General features: G+C 58.8%; 1 protein-coding gene across 3 annotated transcripts; it reads right to left on the bottom strand.

The window, feature by feature from the left end:
• Nucleotides 1-21,288, bottom strand: TTLL12 (tubulin tyrosine ligase like 12). Of its 3 annotated transcripts, XM_009217442.4 has the most exons (15): nucleotides 21,063-21,179; nucleotides 20,661-20,753; nucleotides 17,289-17,458; nucleotides 15,105-15,303; nucleotides 14,215-14,374; nucleotides 13,993-14,126; nucleotides 11,007-11,083; nucleotides 8,689-8,805; nucleotides 8,399-8,593; nucleotides 7,902-8,013; nucleotides 6,237-6,388; nucleotides 5,675-5,756; nucleotides 2,826-2,894; nucleotides 2,100-2,238; nucleotides 1-1,507 (listed from the first exon to the last, which is right to left on the bottom strand). In XM_009217442.4, the coding sequence occupies exons 3-15, from the start codon at nucleotides 17,426-17,428 to the stop codon at nucleotides 1,356-1,358; spliced, it is 1,728 nt and encodes a 575-aa protein (XP_009215706.2). In that variant the 5' UTR covers nucleotides 17,429-17,458; nucleotides 20,661-20,753; nucleotides 21,063-21,179; the 3' UTR covers nucleotides 1-1,355. The 3 variants fall into 3 exon arrangements, with proteins under 3 accessions (XP_009215706.2, XP_003905713.2, XP_009215707.2); XM_003905664.3 differs by lacking the exon at nucleotides 20,661-20,753 and having other exon boundaries at nucleotides 21,063-21,288; XM_009217443.4 differs by lacking the exons at nucleotides 20,661-20,753; nucleotides 21,063-21,179 and adding an exon at nucleotides 17,686-18,299.
• Between the last annotated feature and the right edge of the window lie 621 nt (nucleotides 21,289-21,909).

Below are 21,909 nucleotides of genomic sequence, written 5' to 3'. Positions count from 1 at the left end.
TAAGAGAAGATGGCCTTTATTGCAGCACAAACCAATAAAGGGGGACTGCATGTCAACAGCTCTCCAGGAGCTGCCAAAGGCGATGGGCCCGCCCTGCCCCTGCAACAGGTTCTCCAGGGGCTAGAGCATGGCTCCCCTCAGAAAGGGCAAGGTGTGCTTGTAAACAGGGGCCCAGACAACACGGCGAGAGGAGGCAGCATCGCTGGGTGCAGCTTTGCTACAAGAAAGATAGTTCTTAATTTCAAAGAGGAGACGCCGCCACACCTAGCCCTGCCCTCCCACGCACTGGAAGGCTCTGGAAGTAGCTCCCGCCTGCTTGGGGAGCTGGGCCCAGGCACACTGCAGCCACACAAAAACGCTGGCAGCTGACTCCTAATTTCAGAAACACAATTAGAAAAGAACTGGAATTTTACATTTTTCTCCCATACATTAAAAAATAAGAAAAAGTCAACATTTTGACTGTAGACCCTGGTAGGTGGCATCTGACTTTAACCTGAAGTTCTCCTTGGAATCCTTTTCTGTCGGTGCTCCGCCGTCCACAATCAGTCCCAGCCCCAGGCGCCCCTTGCTGAAGGATCCTGGCCCATTTCAGAGGAGGGTGGGACTCCGTGGAGTGCCCAGCGAGCAGGGCAACCACTGGGAAGACAGATATCGACTTCCCTGTCGGGGTCTGTGACCCTCAGCAAACGGAAAAGTTAACAGTGGCCTCCTGCCAGGACCTCAGCAGGAGGTTTGCTGGTGAAGGTCCTGGGTGAGCTGGAATGGGTGATAAGGCAGGCTTGCCTGGTGGTAGCCTCAGGCTGCTCCTGGGCCCCCGTCGCATAGAGCCCTGTGGGTGCAGTGTGGGGCCCCACACCCATTCCGAGGTCATCCTGATGCATAAGAGCAGAGACCCCGGAAGAGAAACCGGCCTGCACTGTGTGACACAGGGCTCCCAGACGCTTCCCGGTGGAACCCTGCTCCCGAGGACACCTTGTCTCACTCCACGGAACCCTTCCCCCAGCACCTCCTGGAAACACAGCAGCCAGGAACAAATTCTCCATGCCAGGAACGAAGCCCTTGGCTAAACTGGAGACTCATCAGTGCACAGATGGTGGTGAGGGGTGAGGGCAGGGCCTGGGGCGGTGCTCAGCCCGGGGGACACCATCACTGTCCTGCTCTGACCCACAGGTGGGAGGAGGACGCTGTGCTCCCGGAGTGTGAGGCCGGGAGGATGGCTCGGGAGGACAGAGGCCTGGGGCTGAGGCTATGCCCAGAGCTGGTGTGGGGAGGGGCATGGGGGCCTTTGCAGAAGCAGCTCAGAGAACTGAGGTTGGAATCCTGCCCCAAGCACAGGTTTTGGGGACAGCGAGTGCCTAGACAAGGCAGGTAACGTGGCAGCCGTCGGGCTGGTCCAGAAACAAGGTGCTGAAGACGTCGTTGAAGAAGGTGGGGTGGTACCTGCAGGCTCGCTCACAGTCGGGGTTGAAGTTCACCTCCAGGATCTGCGGCTGCATCACCCGCTTTCCTGACGGCAAAGAGCGCAGCAGAGTGTGAAGGCTCGTTGGCTTCACTCTGCAGGGCCAATGGCCTGGGGACCCAGCAAAGGCTGGGGAGGCCGTGAACCTGGGCCCTGATTCCCAGGGGATGAGCAGGGCAAGCCCGAACCTAGAACTTGGGTCTCTTGACTTTGTTGGGGAGGCCTGGCCTGACATCTTCTTCTCCAGGAGAGGCCAGGGCTGCCTCTAGCCCTAGGGATGACAGCCTGGCCCTTTAGGCTTGGATGTTCAGTTTAGTCAAAAAAAAAGCAGACATGCAGCAGCGGTGGAGAGGGTGTGGGTCTGGCACAGGGGAGGCCAGCCAGGGTGGTGTGGGTTGGGGTCAGGGTGCCTTTCACACGGGTCTCCTGTCCTGTGAGCTCTTCCCCGACACAGAGGCCCAACCCGCAGCTCGTCCCCTACAGTCTCTGCACCGCAGGCACTTCCCCCAACCCAGATTCCTGGCTGATGATTCAAGCCAGAGGACAGCCTGGGGCAGCCCCCTGCCTTCTCCAGGCATGTGGCTGGCTGGCAGAGGGGGCGCCTGCTGGTTTGGATCAGGAGATGGGGCGCCCCTCTTACCATCTGGGCCGTTGTCCCACTTCAGCATGAGGTCGACAGCATACATGGCCCGGGATGAGGGGTAGTCGCAGAGGCCCAGGGGCGGCGGCTTGGCACAGGCCACCTGGAACAGCTCCGTGAAGGCCCGGAAGATCTCAGCCTGGGGACCGAGGAGGCTGAGTCATGAGGCCTGCTCAGACAGCCTCTCAATGGGGGTCTGCTGCCCCTGTCCAAGCCCCGGGCCCCACATGGGCCAAGTCACCCCTTCCCACATCTTCATGTCTCTAGACCTCACCATGGCTGCCTCTACCCAGCACCTGCCCTCTTACTCCTGGCGCCCACCTTCTGTAAATCTGCCCATCTCCTGCCTCAGACCCCCTGTGGCTCCCCACTGCCCCAAGGAACTCAACACAGCACCCAGAATGCTGCTGCCGGACATGGGGGCCCAGCCTACGTCTCCAGATGACTGGGATTCCGGGCTCAGGCAGTGCTGCCGTCCTCTGGCTGTCCCAGGGGTGCCCCACCAGCCCCTCCAGCTCCCTCCCTCTCAGGAGCACCCACAAACGCCTACGGTGGAAGGGAGGGGAGCCCACGCTGTCTCGCCAGCCTCTGGGGAGAAGGATCAACTGCAGAGGACAAAGGTCCCTCCCAGCCCACACCAGCCGAGAGGGAGGGGAGCAGCTCCTGCAGGCCCCCAGCCCGGGACCTGCCCCACTGGCCTGCGATGGTGTGCAGGACAGGACTTACCTGGACGTCCGTCCACGGAAATTCTGGGTATTGCTTCTCAAACTCGGGGATGAACTCTTCACAGTGCACCTGCAACAGACACAGGGCCCATCACGCTCCGCACAGAGTCCAAATGATGCTCCGCAGAGTCCACATCACGCTCCGCAGAGTCCAAATCACGCAGGGCCCATCACGCCCCGCACAGGGTCCATCATCGCGCCCCGCACAGGGTCCATCATCGCGCCCCGCGCACGGCCCATCATCGCGCCCCGCGCAGGGCCCATTATCGCGCTCCGCGCAGGGCCCATCATCGCGCTCTGCACAGGGCCCATCACGCTCCGCACAGGCCCTGCTGGGCCGGGGAGCAGGCAGCCTGCCACTGCCTAGACCAGAAGCTTCTGACATTGGGTGGGGGTTCCAGGAGCAGGCAGCCAGCCCCAGCCCCTCAGGGTCCAAACAGAAGGTAGGAGATGGAGTCTGGGCCCCGGGTCTCACTGCGTGACTCTGGACGAACGGATTAACTTCTCTGAGCCTGTTTCCTCCTCTGTGAAATGGAAAAATGTGCCCTGCCCAGTAAACTGACTTTGCCAGGCAGCTGTGAGGCTCACGCGAGACACTGAACATCGAGAGCTCCAGAAACTGCAGGGCCTGAGCCAGCACCCAGCCTCACACTCAGCTCAGTACAGTGCGAAGGAGGCGGAGCTCAGAACCCCCAGCGGGGCCCGCCTGTGCCTCGGCTCAGCACCAGCTCGGAGTGCTTGAGGGACGCAAGATCTTTTTGGCCTCAAGACTTTACCCAAAACACACCCGATGAAGGTGGCAGTCGGCTCAGGTTTCTCCCAGTAAAGGACAAGCCAGGAAAGGCCCCTACGCAAGCCCGCCATCCACGCCGTGCTGGACGCACGTCCCCAGGCACAGGGCTCTAGGAGAGGGCTCTTGGGATGATCCCCCGCAGTACAGAAGGGAGGGGCTGGTAACCTGAGGGCGACTTCCAGCAACGTCCTGGGGCCCTGCCGGGGGCTCTGGATCCTAGGGAGTAGGCTTCAACACAGGCAAGGATAAGAGGGACAGAAGCAACAGGACCGCTGGGCCCCGTGAGGAGTGTGTGCTGGTACAGTCACCAAGGCATGGTAGGGCCCTTTCTCCAAGTCCTCCTAGAGGACTCCTCAGACTTGGGCATGGACAGGTGCCTCCACGCGTGTGCACGTGCCATGGTTTATTGTTAGCGAAGACCTTGGATAACCACCTGCAGCCACACTTAGCAACAACCCTGAGCCTCAAAACACGCCACTCAGCCAACAAAGCAAGCTGCAGAAGGATCTGTTCCATAAGATGATATTTACATAAAAACCTAAGTAGGAGGCCGGGCGTGGTGGCTCATGCCTGTAATCCCAGCACTTTGTGGGGCCGAGGCAGGTAGATCGCTTGAGTCCAGGAGTTTGAGACAAGCCTGGGCAACATGGTGAAACCCTGTCTCTACTAAAAATACAAAAAAATTAGCTGGGCGTGGAGGCACGTGCCCGTAGTCCCAGCTACTTTAGGGGGCTGAGGCAGAAGGATGGCTTGAGCCCAGGAGACTGGGATTGCAGTGAGCCGAGATCACGCCTCCGCACTCCAGCCTGGGTGACAGAGTGAGACATTGTCTCTCAACAAAACAAAACAGAACAAAAAACTTAAGTAAGCAAAATAGCAGCTTGAATGGTCAGGGACATACTCATGCTGAAAAGAATCAAGACACGCCTGGGAATGACAGCCACACAATTCAGGAGCCGGGGAGCGTTGGGGCTGGCTGCATGGGGAGTCCAGGGCGCCTGCAAGGCTGGTGATAGGCAGGGTGGGGTAGGCATTCTGTGCATCTGAAACACTCATTAACCAGCCAGGTCACAGAGGCCTTCCAGGACTTCCTTTCTTTTTTTTTTTTTTTTTTTTGAGACGGAGTCTCGCGCTGTCGCCCAGGCTGGAGTGCAGTGGCCGGATCTCAGCTCACTGCAAGCTCCGCCTCCTGGGTTCACGCCATTCTCCGGCCTCAGCCTCCCGAGTAGCTGGGACTACAGGCGCTGCCACCTCGCCCGGCTATTTTTTGTATTTCTTAGTAGAGACGGGGTTTCACCGTGTTAGCCAGGATGGTCTCGATCTCCTGACCTCATGATCCGCCCATCTCGGCCTCCCAAAGTGCTGGGATTACAGGCTTGAGCCACCGCGCCCGGCCCGGACTTCCTTTCTTCCTTCCTGTACCCAGAGCTGGCCTCTCGCTTCCGTGGAGGCTGTGCCTACCTGTCCCTGTGCACTGGCTGGCCACCTCTGTTTCTCGCCCCCATCTTGGAAGGGCCTTTGTCCAGATGCCCCTGAGCTCCAGGTGCTCAGATGGTGGAGCTGCCATTCACTGAGTGCCCACTGCACAGGGCACTGCTCAGCACTGTGCACCAGGGAGGACAGGAGGTCCTAGACCCGGGCAGGGTCACGGGCCAGCAGGCAGCTGGACCAGGTGGGGCCTCTCAGCGTATGCGTCTCTGTGCCTCCCGGCCCTGCCTGCCCTGGCGCTCACAGGGTGGTGTGCTTTTCCGGTTGAAGTGGCGGTGAGGATTAAGCCCTGGCTGGGAACACACTGTCTCAACCTGCTGCTGGCCACATCCCCGTGTCCGCATCATCTCAAACACAGCGAGTACCCGGAGGCCTACCTGAGACAACACAGAGCCCAGCCCGGCTCATCGTGGCAGGGCTAACAATCACCTTCCATAGCAGGAACTCAGGAGGCGGCTCCTGGGACCGGCCCATGTGCCAGTCCTCCCAGGAGGCAGTGTGGGCGGGGTGGGGTCTGGGTGTGCCCTGGCCTCCGTGTGAACCTGCTCTGCACCTCCCTCAGGCCCTACCTGCTTCAGCACCACGTCCGGGTCGTAGTTCATGACTGTGAAGTGCTTCTCGTAGTCATCTAGGTCGTTGAGTGCGAAGGCCCTGGAAGACAAGCGCATGTGGGTTCTTGAGCCAGCGTTGTCCCTGCGAGGGAGGTGCCACCCACTCAACCTTCCCAGCTAGGGGCTAAGGGCTTGGGGCAGGACCACCTGCTGCCCCGGCGGGAGCCTGTTCCCTTGTTTGTGTGGGTGGGGGAGCCCCACGGCCTCACTGAGCTGGGGTGGAGGTGAGTGAGATACTAGCTGTGAAGTCTCTGCAGGTCCATAAAAACGGCACCTGGTTCTTTTACAAAGAATGTTCACATCCATTACTGTGGGCAATGCCAGAACTCTCATGTGGGCAGGGCAAGTCACCGCCAACTACCACGAAGGGAGACAAGCTCCAAGGGCCGCTCGCGGGGTGAGTGATGGAGGGCACCTTCCAACTACACTTTCTGACTCCAAAAAGGGCCCATCGCCCACCTGCTACCTCCACCCGGTCCCCCAGCTCCCTGTCCCTGGACCCAGCCAGCCCTCCACTTACCGGTTGGAGAACCGCAGCCAGAACACGTCATACACGAACAACCGCAGGGGCTTCACTGACCGCAGCAGCACGATGTAGCGGATGTCAAACTTCACCTTTCCCACGTCTTCTCGAAGGAACAATACAGGACTTTCAATGTACTTGGACACAACCTGGAGGACACAGGCGCAAGCTCACTGGTGGCCCTCGTCTCCCCTCTGCTGGGCCAGGACAGAGCACTCTGGGGCTCCTGAGCACACAAAACCACGCGGGGGCAAAGACAGGGCTGCACTTTACTCCTCCTTCTGCCTTTTCAAACCTGCCGAGGTTGCTGCAAAGTCTTTTTTTGAGACAGTCTCGCTCTGTTGCCCAGGCTGGAGTGCAGTGGCGTGATCTGGGCTCACTGCAAGCCCCGCCTCCCGGGTTCAGGCCATTCTCCCGCCTCAGCCTCCTGAGTAGCTGAGACTACAGGTGCCTACCACCATGCCCAGTTAAGGTTTTTTTTTTTTTTTTTTTTTTTTTTTTGAGACAGAGTCTAGCTCTGCCGCCCAGGCTGGAGTGCAGTGGCCAGATCTCAGCTCACTGCAAGGTCCGCCTCCTGGGTTCACGCCATTCTCCTGCCTCAGCCCCCCGAGTTGCGGGGACAGGCTTGAGCCACCGCGCCCGGCCCAGTTAAGGTTTTGTATTTTTAGTAGAGACGGGGTTTCACCGTGTGGGCCAGGATGGTCTCGATCTCCTGACCTTGTGATCTGCCCGCCTCGGCCTCCCCAAGTGCTGGGATTACAGGTGTGAGCCACTGTGCCTGTGCTCAGTCTTTTTTTTTTTTTTTGAGATGGAGTTTCATTCTGTCACAGAGGCTGGAGTGCAATGGCATAATCTCAGCTCACTGCAACCTCCGCCTCCCAGGTTCAAGTGATTCTCCTGCCTCAGCCTCCCAAGTAGCTGGGATTACAGGTGCCCGCCACCACCCCCAGCTAATTTCTGTATTTTTAGCAGAAAGGGGTTTCTCCATTTTGGCCTGGCTGGTTTCGAACTCCTGATCTCAGGTGATCTGCCCACCTTGGCCTCCCAAAGTGCTAGAATTATAGGCGTGAGCCACCACGCTCTGCAGCAAAGTCTTTATATCCATTTTTAATTGAAATGGAATATAAATTCTCACCCATAATTCCATCCATCCCCGCCCCACGGCCTGAAGTCTCCATTCCAATCCTCCTTGTGGTGCATTTCCTGCCAGCCTCTGACAAGGTATACAGCCCAGGCAGATGCTGTGCCCTGCAATCCCGATACTGCCTCTGGATGGCCCCTCACTACGGATCTTTACCACGGCTCTGAGAGGCTCCTTGTCCAGGCTCAGCCACCTCATCCTGCTGGGCAGCCATACCTGGCACGCTATGTGGTAGGGACTTGGAGGGTAGACGCACCCAGGACAGTTCTTTTTTTAAAGACAGGGTCTTTCTCTGTCACCCAGGGTGGAGTGCAGTGGCACGATCACAGCTCACTGCAGCCTCAATCCCCTGGGCTCAGGTGTTCCTCCTCCACTTCCCAGAGTGCTGAGATTATAGGTGTAAGCCATCTTGCCCAGCCTGGACCTGTCCATGAGGACCATGACACTCGGTCCCCTCTGCCCCACCTCTCACTGTCCAGCCAGGGCCCTGAGTCCCGGGGCTCCTGGGCTGCAGGGCCCACCTTTGGGGTGCTCTCTCGGTGCCGGATGATGCTGTGCAGGCTCTTGGTGACGTGGGTGTCCAGGCTGCGAGCCAGGTTCCAGGGCTTGCAGATCCAGTGGTTGTCCTCGCCCCTGGGGAGCAGAAGGGCTGTCTGGGTGGCACCTGGGGCCTGTGTTCCCACATGATGCCACCCCAGGACACAGCGGCAGAAGTGGGTGGCCCACTTCTCCTTGGGAGCTGAGTGGGCACCAGAGAGGAGCTGTCAGAGGCAGGGGCTTGGGGAATGAGGAGGGGTTGGCCAGAGCCCAGGGAGCTGTGCTGCAGTGGAGAGGACAGCCCCAGCAAAAGCCTGGAGCGGTCCTGCAGTCCATGAGGCCAGCCGTGACATTCGGGACCCAGAGCTCGGCTCCCGCACCACGGTTGCCACAGTGGGTGCTCACGGAGGAGCAGGTGGACACAGAGGCTGGGCTGGGGGAAAGGGCCATGAAGCACACCGATGCCGTGTCTGAGACTTACCACCTTTCCCGCTGCTGGAAGTAGCTGACAAACTGGGGCAGCTCGGTGCGCAGGTTGAAGGTTCGGGGCAGCCAGGGTGGGCCCTCGGGGCCGCCGGCCCGGCGCGCTATGGAGGCCAGGCAGTCCTTGACAGTCAGCAGGTTCTCGCACGGGAACTGGTTCAGGAGCACGCCCGGCCTCTCCTGGCTGAGTTTCCTGCAGGGCGGAGGCAGGTGCGCCAGCTCAAGGGAAGGCTGGCAGTGCCTACAGGCCCTGACTGGGAGGACTCCTGTGGCCAGAGGTGCCCTCACCTGTAGTCCTTGAAGTGTGAGAAGTTGAACAGGATGTCGGCGTCTGCCTCGCTCTGGGTGAGGGTGAAGCGCGGGTGGGTGAGGCTGCTGGCCACCTGCTGCACGTCCGTGTAGACCCTGTGGGGAGAGCCCGAGCTGGGTGACCCCGGCTCCCAAGTGTCCAAGTGGGACTCCAGCACCAGCCCTAGCTCAGGGACTCCCCTCCCTGTTTTGAAGTTAATGAGGCAGAGGCGAGTCCTGGGTTCGAGTCACGATGTTGGACAGCCCAGGTTCAGAACCTGCTCCCTCCGATCTGCTGAGGGAGGGGGACAACCCGTACCCTTGTGACTCCTGGTTCCCCATCTTCAGGACTGGACCACACCGTCCACCTTACATTTGTCGTTAAAATTAAATGACATAATTTGGGTGTTTATTATGTGCTAGTTCTTTCCTCTCACATGGAAAAAGGATGAACCCAGGGCCTCCAATTTCACACGGGCACACCAAGGGCCTCCGTGAGGCCTCTGCCCCAGAGGAGGTGGAGGGACCTTAGGCCCCAGCCAGGTCACCACCAGACTCATGTCTCAGCAAGAGCCCCTGGGCTGCCCGGCTGGGGCAGAGGCCAGCAGGGAGGAAAGCCCTCAGGCCCAGTGGAGGGGACAGAGTGGAGCAGGCTGCCTGTCCCTGGCTGGACCAAATTTAGGCAGCCAAGGGGAGTATCTGGGAGCCTCAGGGAGGGGCTCCTGTGAAGGCTAAGGTGGAACCTGCTCTGCATCTCTGGGTCCTCACCTGTGCCTGTTTCCACAAGGTGTCCAGCCTGGACCTGCCGGCCTGGCCTTCCTTAACTCACCAGCCACACCTGCAGCCTCTCGGGAGGGGCACCTCCTGGCAAGTCTGGTGCCTGCCAGGTACCCAGCAATTCCCACAGCGGTGCTACCCCTGCTTTGGGAGGGCCGCACACACGGGCCTGGCTGTCGGGTTCCAGGACTGGATGAGCATGGCATCTGGGTAAGTGGAGCAGCCCCATGGCATGCAGGGTTGGTGACGACCCTGATGCCCAGAGGACGGGGTGGGATGGGGACCGGTGGTGGCCGACGCTTCTGCCCAGGGGACCCCTTTACCCACTGCCAGCATTTCCATGGCCTATTCTATTTTAACTTTCATGATTTTTTTTTTGGAGATGGAGTTCAGCTTGTCGCCTGTAAGCCGGGAGTGCAGTGGCCGGATCTCAGCTCACTGCAAGTCTGGCCTCCAGGTTCACGCTTATATTCTCCTGCCTCAGCTCTCCCAAGTAGCTGGGACCACAGGCTCACCCTCGGCCTGGCTGTTTTTTGTAGTTTTAGCAGAGACGGGTTTCACTGTGCTCTGCCCAGGATGGTCTCGACCCCTGACCTCGTGATCCACCTGTCTCGCCTCCCATGCTGGGATTACAGGCTTGGAGCCACCGCTACTCGCCTCAAGGATGTTTTTATTTTTATTTTTTAAGAAGGAGTCTTGCTCTGTAGCCCAGGCTGGAGTGCTGCGGGTCGATCTCAGCTCACACTGCAGGAAGAGCTTCTAAATGATTCTTCCTCCTCAGCCTCCTGAGTAGCTGTGGATTACATACTTTTTTTTTTTTTTTTTTGAGACAGAGTCTCAGCCCCAGGCTGGAGTACAGTGGCCGATCTCAGCTCACTGCAAGCCCGGCCCGGTTTATGCCATTCTCCTGCCTCCCAGCCTCCCCGAGTAGCTGGGGATTCAAGGTGGCCACCTCGGGCCTGCTAGTTTTTTTGTATTTTTAGTAGAGACGGGTTTCACTGCAGCTAGCCAGATGGTCTCGACTCTCGACCGTGATCCGCCTCTGCCTCGCCTCCTGCTGGGATTACAGGCTGGAGCCACCTGCCTCGGCCCTTTTTATTTTTAGGTAGAGAGGGGTTTCACCATGCTGGCCAGGCTGGAAGCTGAACTCCCCGACCAGGTGATCCGCCTGGCTTGGCCTCCCAAAGTGTTGAGCATCACAGGCGCAGCCACCACGCCTGGCCTCATGGGTGTGCGGAAACCCAGGAGGCAGAGTGTTGTCGAGCTGAGATCGCCACTGCACTCCAGCCTTGCAGGATGGAGACTGGTCAAAAAAAAAAAAAAATCTCCAGAAAGCCCTGCTCACTCTTGCACTTTCCGCGGCATTTTCTCTGGGGATCCTAAGAACTACTCCCTGCACTTGTCACTGCAGCGCCCAGACAGGACACAGCTGACTTGCTGCGCGCCATGTGCCAAGCACTGTTCTGGGGCTGTGGGAACCACGAAGAGTGGGAGGCAGCGACTGGGGACAAGTCTCAGGCTAAGGAGTGGGGGCTACGCACTTGAAGATGTGGTCGTGGGGGTGCACTACGGGGTTGATGTCAAGTGGCAGCTTCTCCTTGTTTTCCTCCAGAATGGCCTAGAAGGAAACACATTGGAGGTAGAGATGAGGTCAAGGAAGGGAGGGAAAGGCCGGGCGTGGTGGCTTATTCCCATAATCCCAGCACTTTGAGAGGCCAAGGCAGGTGGATCACATGATGTCAACAGTTCAAGACCAGCCTGGCCAACATGGCAAAACCCCGACTCTACTAAGAATATAAAAATTAGCTGGGTGTGGTGGCATGTAGCTGTAATCCCAACTACTCAGGAGGCTGAGGCAGGAGAATCGCTTGAATCCAGGAGGCGGAGGTTGCAGTGAGCCGAGATCACGCCACTACACTCCAGCCTGGGAAAGAGTGTGAGACTCCATCTCAAAAAAAAAAAAAAAAAAAAAGAAAAGAGAGGGAGGGGACACAAGGCTCCCTGCCTGGCGTCAGGTACTATGGCCCCACGGGGCGTATGGCTGCTCCTCCCTCCCAATACCCCAAAGCCTCTAACCACCCCCTCACCCCAGGATTCTGGGGCTCCAGGCCCCTCAGGTGCTGAACAGTCTTAGTTTGGTGTCAAAAGAACAAGGTAAACACTGTTGCACATCTTCTCAATGCTACCTCGAAATCACACGGGAAAGAAGGTGCTAAACTGCTCCTGGGAGGAGCCGCTTGGTCCTAGGAGCCCTGTCAGGAGCTTCAGCAGTGTCAGGTCCTAGGAGGGCTGCCAGGAGCTTCAGCAGTGTGATGATTTAAAACATGCCCATGTGGATGCACATGGTGGCTCAAGCCAGTAATGCCTGCACTTTGGGAAGCTGAGATGGAGGACCGCCTGAGCCCAGGCGTGTAGGACCAGCCTGGGCAACATACTGAGACCCCGTCTCTACAGAAAAATTAAATAATTAGCGGGGCTTGGTGGCCGTTGCCTGGAATTCCAGCTACTTGGGAGGCTGAGGCAGGAGGATTGCCTGAACCCAGGAATTAGAGGTGGCAGTTAGCTAGGATGATGCCACTGTACTCTAGCCTTGACAAAAGCAAGACCCCATTTAAAAAAAAAAAAAAAAAAAAAATTAAAACATGCCTACAAACTCTTTGACACTCTCTTCCAAAGGCAGAGCTGCATCCATCTCTGAGTTGCTTCTAATAAGCAGGAAAAGGGTAGAAGGGACAGGGTTGCTTCTGTGACAAGGCCATGAAGCCCGAGGCTTCCTCTTCGCTCTCTCCCTCGGATCGCTTGCTCTGGGAGAAACCAGGTGCCACATCCTGGGGACACCTGAGCACTCCTACAGAGAGGCCCACAAGGCAGGGAGCCCAGGCCTCCTGCCAACAGCCAGCACCAACACAGCAGGCATGCACATATGCCGTACAGAAGCGGGTCCGCAGCCCGACGGGCAGCCTGTGTACCTTGAGGGAGACCTGAGGCCAGAGGCACCCCGCTGAGCCACTCCTGAACTCCTGGCCCACAGAAATCGTGTGAGAGAATAAATGTTTGCTGTTTTAAGGTGCTAAGTTTTGGAGTTACTTGTTACCCAGCCATAGCTAATCGATACAGGCAATCCTGGGCCCAGAGCACAGACCTGATTGTGAAGGGTCAAATGGGAAAAAAACAAGGACACCTGGCCTTGTATCTTCTCCTTTTCCTGGTCAGCGCAGAGCTTCCCAAGGAAAAACACGAACTTTTAGTTCATGTTCCATTAACAAACAAGCCCAAGACCAGGAAGCGTTTGTCCCTCCAGTTGCATCCACAAACGCATTCACTTTTTCAGGCAAACGTGTACTAAGCACCTTCCTGGTGCAGGGGCTCCGGGAGGCTTGTAAGCACCCTTTGAACCAATAAGACTGACCCCCTTGTTTTTGGCATGGTTGGTTCAATCGTCACTGACTTAGACCGAAAGTGAAAGGAGGCCCCCCTACAGCCCACCCCTGCAGTGAGGAGTGCCCTCACAAGCACACCACCACTCCACACGCCCACTCATCTAACCCTTCCCGCAACCCTCCGAGGCACTTAGTGAGCGCCTGATGTGCAAAAAGGACGACTTCAGTCACTGTGGGGCAAGCCTGCAGCCTCAGCCCACAAGCCACCAGGTCCCCTTGGTTCTGGACTCCAGCTCTTCCACCTGCTGTGTGACCCTTGGCAAATGACTTAACTTCTCTGTGTCTCAATGTCCTCATCCTCAGTAAAATGGAGATAAAAACAGAACTGTAAAATTGTAAGGAACTGAGTGGCACATGGCCACAAACTACTAAGCACAGGCTCCCCTGTAGGCTGGTTCCAGCCTACGGAAGCAGCAACAGATGAGAGGGGAAGGGGAGGAGGAGAGACGGGTCAGGGTAGGAACCCCCTACCCAGCCCTGACTGGTCCTGGAGGTGGCTACGTTCCCATAGGCTCCTCTTCCTCCCCTGGCACTGGGGCCTCGCCAACTCTGGCTCCCTAACCCGCCAGCCTCCTTGTATGGGGCCTGGATGAGCTCTTACCTCCAGCCAGGCACTTCCGAGTGGCCCAGCTGGGTCCCTTGGGGCCCTGACCGAGACTGAAAGCACTTTTGTTATCAATAACAGTGACCATGATGGTAACTTGCAGGCCTGCTGAGTGAGGGAGGCACGCGATATGTGAACACAGGGTGTTTCTGTGCCTCGGTGAGATGAGGACGGGGCTGAGTGGGGTTCACGGCCAAGACCAACTGCACAGCCCCCTCCTTCCTGAGGGAGCAGCATGGACCCCCTGAGGACGGACGCCAGCACCAGGCACCCTGGGATCTGGAGCCCCAGTCGCACGGCCGCAGGCAGCTTGTGTTCACTCTCTGAGCCCCTCGTCTCTCAGAGGCTCCCAGAACTCCCTCTGCCTCCCATGGTAACCGGCTCAGGGCCTGGCACCCGGCTGGGGTTAAATAATATTTGGTGTCTGCACAGAGAACATTCTGGAAGCTACCAGACAGGCCCGGGGGTGGGGGAGGGCCGCACCTGGTAGTGCTCGGCGGGTGGCTCAGGCGTGCAGGAGCTGAGGTCCAGCATGTCGGTGGGGGCCCAGGGCAGCAGCATGCACTTCCGGATCAGGGGGTCTGTCTCTCCGTAGGCAAAGTCTCGGGTCACCTCCTCTGTGCCAAGACACGCGTGCCCATCAGAGAGGGTGACAGGACACTGGGCTGAGGCCCCTCTTCCAGGGTGGGCAGGTGCTGGACTTACCGCCAGTGTCCAGGTCCCTCAGGGGCCACAGCAGCGTGTAGGCCAGCTGCTGGGGCATGTAGAAGAAGGGTGCCGTGGCGAAACTGGGCACGTCCGCGTGCTGGATCCGCGAACCGAACTCGTCCATGATATACCACACCGGCATCTTCTCCTCGGCTGTCTGCAGACAGAGCACACATGGCACTGCTCGCTCACCCGTCCACCTACTGGAACTCCCTTCCGGAACCCAGACATCGAGCACCCATCAGCCCACAGCCACCTCTCTGATCTTGGAGGCCCTCTCATATATACCTCAGGCCCTTTAGCTAAGCTAGGGGCTCCGGGACAGCAGCCCTGCCTTTGCAGACCAGGACACAGGCCTGGGTAACGCAGTGTGACAACTCGTGGTAAAAGGGCGTTTGGTAACAAGGCACACAGCCCAGCACCCGTAGGGTTGTATCTGGGTTTGTGGGTAATTGGGAGGTGGGGGGAGTAGTCTTTGAGCTCAAGGAAGGCTCCCTGGAGGAGGTGACATCTAAGCTAAAATCATAAGAAACAAGCAGGAGTCTTTTCCTGAACTAAGAGTGGTGAGGGGCTGGAGCACGGGGTGAGTCCGCGGAGAGGCCAACGGGTGTGGGTGAGGGACGGTTGAGGGCTTTTAAGAGAGTGACAGAATCAGAGGCGCCAGGAAAGCGGCAGCTGAGTCATCTGGGCCCTCTGAGTTTAGGAGTCTGAGAGGGCTGCGTCCTGTGAGCTCAGAGGTCCCCAGGATAGCATGCTCCTTAGGAAGCCACAGGAGAATGTGAGCTATTTGCTCTGGACAGCCCCTCACCCGGCCTGATGGCACAGGGCAGCAGAGGTCTGTGCCCATGCCTGTCCTCCCCGTCCCTGGGGCCCAGCTACCCACTCACCCCATGGGCCAGCTGGTAGGTCTGGTTGAACTTCCACATCTCCTCCAGTACCAGGGCCACAGCCTCCGCACTGGGCAGCTCACCGTGGAACTCAATGCCCATCAGGTTGGCCATGCGGTGCAGCAGCCCGGGCACCTGCTGCAGCTGCTGGCGTGCATGCTCCACACGGCACGTCCAGGCGTGGTCGATGAGGAAGATGCTGCGGGCACAGGCCACAATGTGAGGCTGCCGGGCAGGCACGGGGCAAAGGGAAGTGGGGGTAGGAAGAGGCCCAGGGCTGTGTTGGGACCAGGGCTCAAGCTTCCTGAGATTTGGTCTACCGGGTGCCGTAGTTATGCCCAGTTTGGACTCCAGTGAGCCTAGGTCAGGTGCTGGCGCTGCTGTTCACTGCCTGTGTGATCCTGAGCAAGCGCCTCCTCCTCTTCAAGCTTCTCAAACAGGGCAGCAGGGGTCTCTACCGCCTGTCACCAGGCTGTCACAAGCAGCAAATGAGACCAGATATGTGGTATACCCACTGTCCACCAAGCACTTGCAATAAACACACCAGCAGTCACTAGCATGAACCTGGACCTCGGGCCACTGCAGGGCTAGCCCATGCTTCCCATCTTGCTGCCTGCAGGCCGGGCACACCACAGCTGCTCAACAAAAGCGAAGGCCCTACACGCCAGAGGCCAGCGCAGGCAGACAGCACGGGGGCTGCCACACGCCTCACCCACACAGCCAGGTCTTCTGGAAGCACCAAGGCTTTTCTGTGGGAGAGACTTCCAGTCCCCGCACACAGGATCCCTGCAGCTGAGCTCCTACAGAAGCATGTTGGGGCTGTGGCACAGGACGAGCCGTCCCTACCCTGTAGGACACAGGGCTGACCATAATCCTCCCAGAGCCCTGCCGGATTAGGAAGCACCAAACAGGTGCCAGCTTGCCTCCGTCTCTGTCCCCTTTTTAAAATGAAAGGGACAGTCAATGTTCCAGTTCTTAGGCTGGGGGACAAGTTCAGGAGTATTTATCTCCTTGTGCTTACATGAGTTTTGTTGGCCCGTCCTAAAATAAGTGGGTTTACTCTTGCGCTTGTGCTAGAGTGGGTGACCACAGGATGCAGGGCAGAGCCAGGCCTTCGGGGTGACCCTTGGCACGTGCAACAAGCGGTGCTGTACAAAGATAGGCATGGGGATGAGGATGGAGAGCTTGTTGGGGCCTGGCAATCAGGGGAGACTCAGGGGGATGAAGGCCTGGAAGCAGAAAGGCCCAGAAGCAGGTAGGGCTGAACTGAACGCTCAGCCTCCAAATCCAAGACTCTGGATTCCCAGCCTCCCACCACCCACAACACGGCTAGCAGCGGGTTCTGTGGTTGTACGCCCGAGAGAGAATGTGAGCTGGGAGCTCCAAGGGCAGCCACTGCATTGAATTCACCTGTTCCTGGGCCTGAGCAGCACAGAACTCACTTCACTGAACCTGAAGGGGAGGGTGAGCCCGAGCACTCATAGGCCGGGGTGCTGGGCCCTCCATCTTTCTGGGGTGACTTGCTACTGCCCACTCACAGCTGGAGGAGGTGGTGGGAGAAGCTCTGCAGAAGAGACCAGACCCCTGCCCAAAGAGCTGTGCATGGACACAGGCGCCCAGCAAGTTTCTCCGAGGGTCCACAAAACCTTTGGCAGAGGGGCCTGCAGGCCTGTCCTAGGGATAGCCACTCTTGGTCCCTAGGGGCAGGAAGCCTGCGGTACAGTCTCAGCTTTGCCCTAACTACTCCATGGCCCTTGGCAAGGCCAGGCCTGCTCTGGGTCTCAAGTCCTCAGGTGTTCCAGGGCCCAGCCCAGATTCCAATTCAGCAGGACCAGAAAGGGGCTGTGACTGGGGAGGAGTAAGGCTGACCTGCACCCTTAACCTGGAGGGTGACCTCGGGCAAAACGAACTCCTAATGCCCTGTAGCAGGACCTCTGTGACAATGAGACTGCTGGGAGAGGCTGTCAGGCCACAGTCCATCTGGTCACCATAGGAATGCTCTGTGTTGCCATGGACACTACTCTGAAGCCCGGATGGACACACCACTGGCCACATGTGCTTGCCACAAAGCCGTCCTGAGGAAGATGTCCAGCGGAGGTGCAGGGCCCAGGAGAATCTGCATTACCGCATCTCCCACCTTTCACCAGGCGAAGGTCGTGGTGGTGTCTCTGGCCAGGCTCCTACCTGTTGGGGTTGGCTGCCTGGAGCCCGCTCTCCCTGGTCACGATGACCTTGTAGCACAGCTCGCTCCCCGGGTTGGGCTGCTTCTTCCGCACCTCCCGGGCGGCCTCGTCCTCCTCCTCTTCTACTTCCTCCACTTGCATGATCCCAAACACTTCCCCAGCGTCGAAAACCTGGGGGCCAGAGCTCAGGTCAGCAGGGGCATGGGCAGGAGACCCTACCCCTAATGCCTTCACCACCGGCTCCAGAAAGCCACCCAAGGTGCCACACCCAGGCCTCAAAGACAAACTTGTCTCCTTCAGAGGAGTGGGACCCGTTTAATGCAACTACACACAGTCTTATGGGCGGGCAGATTGAAGCTCCTGGAGATTTCAAGGGTCAGAATGGGGACCTAACGTACCCCACCATCGCCTGAGCTGTCATCCAGAGCCCCTTGTCCCACGGGATGCTGTGCATGGAGATGGGACCTCGAGGACTGGCTGGAGGTATCTGTAGTCCACCCTCTTCACATTACAGGGAAAGAGAGGCCCCAAAGGCAGAGAAGTCAATGCAAGAGTCAGGATCCTGGTGGCTGGGGGCACACCCCAATGTGCCCCTCACAGAAGAACCCTTCAACACTAGGACAGCTGAGTCAACTCACAGAGAAGCCTCCTCCAGCCCAGCCCCACCCACTCCAGGCCAACAGGAAGCGAGGCCCCAGGTCAAGGTGGGACGGGAAGATAAGGGCCTTGGTCCTGCCTCACATGGCTAGTCAAGCAGGCAAGTGACCTCTTCTGGTGTGCGTGGAGCAGAGGGGTCCCTGGCCCAGCCACACTCACGCACTGTCTGCCACAAGCCGGCAAGGAGGGCTTCCGGGCAGATTCTGGAGTCAGGCTGTGTGGGTTCAAATCTTGGTTTCACCACTTCCTAGACAAGTGACCTTGAACAAGTTACTTAACTATCCTGTGGGTGTTTCCTCATCCACACAATGGGAATAACAGAACCTCCCTCTGAGGACTACTGGGAGGATCAGATGATTCATACCCAGAGCTCAGAGTCGGGCCGGCCACAGCAAATGCTCTATAAGCACGGGGTGCCATTGTTACGCTTCTGAGACTTTCTTCACCTGTGAGAGTGGGTGTCATCCACCTTTCAGGACACTGACGGAATGAAATCAAACAGCGTGCATAAAGTCCCGGCACACAGTGGAGGCTCAACAAAGGCCAGTTCCTCCTGATCACCTATTTCCCACGACTCGATTAAAAACGGCAGTTAAAACTAGTTAACTACTCATGTGCAGGCAGCTTTTGTGCACCGGGCAGGACTTGCCCTTTGGTGGCATGAGGATGAATCACTCATGGTCTCGCTCAGGGAGCTCATGGCTGAGTAAGTTCTAGGTCACCTGAGAGTATCAGGTAAATTGCTCTGGGGCCTGGAGGGCCTGGGAAGACTTTATGGCTGAGGAACCATAGCCAGAGGGAAGATTTAAACATGAGGCTACAGGGTGAGGATGGAAAGGAACTCCAGGCAGAGGGAAGAGTAAGAGCGAAGGCCTGGAGGCAGATAGCCCAGGGTGGAGCAAACCAGGGGTCACGTGAGAGACAAGGCACCTGAGACAAGGGGCGTCCAGTTCTCCTTTAGTCCTCAAGGTGGGTCCGGGGAGGCTACTGCCTTCTCCAATTCAGGAGTGGGGGGAGGCTCAGAGGGCTGGAATCCAGACCTCAGGCTTCCGCCCCAGTACCCCAAATCCCCAGGGGACAGTCTGAGGCTGAGGGAGACAGCCTGCCTCAAGCCTGCCTTGGCTTCAACCCAGCTGTGAAATGGGGGTAACCACAACCCCTTCATGGCAGGACTGGAAGAGCTCCCCAGGAGATAAGGGGGGTGGTTTCTTGTGCAGACAGAAGAGTAGACATTTTAAAAACATCTCTTTGGCCGGGCGCGGTGGCTCACACCTGTAATCCCAACACTTTGGGAGGCCGAGGAGGGCAGATCATGAGGTCAGGAGTTCGAGACCAGCCTGACCAACATGGTGAAACCCCATCTCTATTAAAAATACAAAAACTAGCTAGGTGTGGTGGTGCACGCCTGTAATCCCAGCTACTTAGGTAAGGTTGAGGCAGGAGAATCGTTTGAACCTGGGAGGCGGAGCTTGCAGTGAGCTGAGATCACTCCACTGCACTCCAGCCTGAGTGGCAGAGCAGACTCCGTCTCAAAAAAAAAAAAAAAAAAAAATCTCTTCCCATCCTTTCCAGGGCAGCCAGCCTAAGGTGAGGCAGGAGGGCTGATGGCCAGGGGTGGAAGGGCCCACGGCACTGGCAGGCGGTGCTGCTGCTTCTGGCGGCCTCCCCCACACCTGGGCCAGCAGCAGCGGGAGGCTTCCCTCGGAAGAGCTGCAAGTTTGTGTCTGGTAAAGCAGTGACTCAGCTCTGCCCTTAATGGCTGGGGAGGGTCACGTAAAAACACTTGCTCCCCTTAGTAGGGCAACAGCAGGCAGGGCAGCCTGGGCAGGGGACGCGATGCGGTGGCGACCATCCTGTGTGCTGGGCATATTTCTCATGCCACCTCCCATCCCTCCAATACTGTGGGAGCCAGCTGGAGTCTCACCATCCCCTTCCCGGATGGAGAACAGGACTCAGATGGGCGAGTGACTGCCCGAGGGAGGGCGTGCTGCCATGGAAGCTGGCTGGGCAGGAGGAGCTGGTCATTCCCACTGTGCTCCTTTCACGCAGCACATGGGAAATCTTTTGTCCTCACGAACAAACCAGGGTCCCTTCCACCCAGCACAGGCCTGGGACCAGAGTGGGCCTCGGAAAGCATATGGCAGAAGTGAGGGGCAGAGGAAACTCCGTGTGACACTGTAGCATAAGGAGGTGCCACTCACTGTACGTTTCCCGCAGGAAGGTTCTTAGTCCAAACAGGATTACACAGAGAAAAACTGGCTCAGAGACCGTAGGGTCTGGCCAGCAGCCAGGCTCAGGGACTCCTAGCTCCCGGCCCGGGTCCCTGTTCTTGGGTTCCACTTCATCACTTGCGCCACTTGGCTCATCTCAGTCGGGGAGGCGGCACCTGGAGGAGATGCCGGGTCCCAGCTAAAGAAAAGACCCCCCAGCCAGCCCGGGAAGGCGCTGTGGCTTCAGCCCCTGGGCACGCAATCAAAATTCAGGGCTCATCCCCAGCCAGGACAGTGGAAAACGCTTTGGAGTGGAGGAGGCAGGTGAGCAGGATGGGCCGTCCTCACAAAAAGGGAGAGAACCTAGAGGCTTCTCGACCTTTTCCATTTTTCTTAAGATTTCTCCTCCACCTCTCACAGCCTGTTTTCTTTAATCTGCAAGATGAGGGGAACCCGAGGCTCAAATAAAATGAAAAAACACTGAATTCGGTGAACCCAACACTTACAGTCACACAAATTCACGGGGTTCCCGTTGTCCCTGTGAGGCAGCGGCTGAAAGAATCCCTCTGAAGGGACCCTCGGAGCCGCAGTGTTCTCATCTGTGAAGTGGGAGAGATGAGTTTCACTCCTCAAAGGGCTTTGTGAGGCTCGCGTGTGTGGAGGACCTAAAGTTTCCACCGCAGCCCTCGGCCGGCCTCGGGCCCAGGCACATCAGGGCCGCAGGTACCCTGGTCTCCTGCTGTCACTCCTCGGCCCCCAACTCCACGCCGCTCCAGAACTGCCCAGAACGCGGTCGGGGTGGCTCAGCGCGGCTCCCGCCGCCCGAGCGCCCTTTCCTGCCCCGCGCCGCGGGCTCCCGCCGCGCTCCCACCCCGGCAGCCGCACGTGCCCGCCGCCCTTCCCCGCACCTCGTGCTCCAGCTTGTGCAGGAGGCGGCCCCAGTAACGTTCGGGGACCCCCGAAGCGCGCAGCGCCGGGCCGTGCAGCGCCGCGAACTCCGCCAAGGCCTCCGCGCCCTCCTCCGGCGTCTGGCCCGGGCTGCTACGCTCCGCAGGCGGGCGCTCCGGACGCCACTCGGCCTCCATGGCGCCTGCACCCGCGCCGACTCCAGCGCCGCCCGCTGGCCCTGCCCTCCCGCTTCGGCGCCCCCGGCCGCCAGCACCGCCCCCTCAGGCCCCGCCCTCCTCCCCACCGCCCCCCACCCCGCCCTGCCCTGCCCTGCCCTGCCCTGCCCTCCTCCCGGCCCCCCTCGGCCCCGCCCTCCTGCCAGCCCTCCCCGCCCCGCCCTCGTCCCGCCCCCAGCCCGCCTCCAGCCCGGTTCGCCGCGGCCCCCGGGCAGGCCCTGCGCGTCAGCGGGGCGCGGGCGTGAGCGCGCGAGCTTGCGGGGAGGGGGCGCGCGCCTGCGGCGGCGCCTGCGGTTTGGCTGCCGCCGTGTGCGCACGCGCACCCGATGGGGGCGGAGCTTTTCTCGCTCAGCCTGCGGCGACCCAGGGGAATGCCGGGAGGGCGGGGTGCCTATGTCCGGCGCTGTCAGGACAGGAAGAGGCTCCACCTACTGCCGGGAAGGGGGAACTGGGTGACGCGGCGCTGCTGTTCCTGCACCAGGCACACAGGGCTCGCAGGCCCCCGCCCCCGGGGAGTAAGGAACGAGAGTGCTTCACCAGATTTGGATGCTGCAAAATCGTGGCCCTTGTCAATTATATTTGGATTCGGAATGTCATTTGATCCAATTAAGACCAAGTGTACCTGTCAAAA

Source organism: Papio anubis, chromosome 16 (genome assembly GCF_008728515.1).
Source record: "Papio anubis isolate 15944 chromosome 16, Panubis1.0, whole genome shotgun sequence".
Classification (NCBI taxonomy): Eukaryota; Metazoa; Chordata; class Mammalia; order Primates; family Cercopithecidae; genus Papio; species Papio anubis.
Note: the sequence above shows the minus strand (reverse complement) of the source record. Positions and strands in the feature narration are given on the sequence as shown.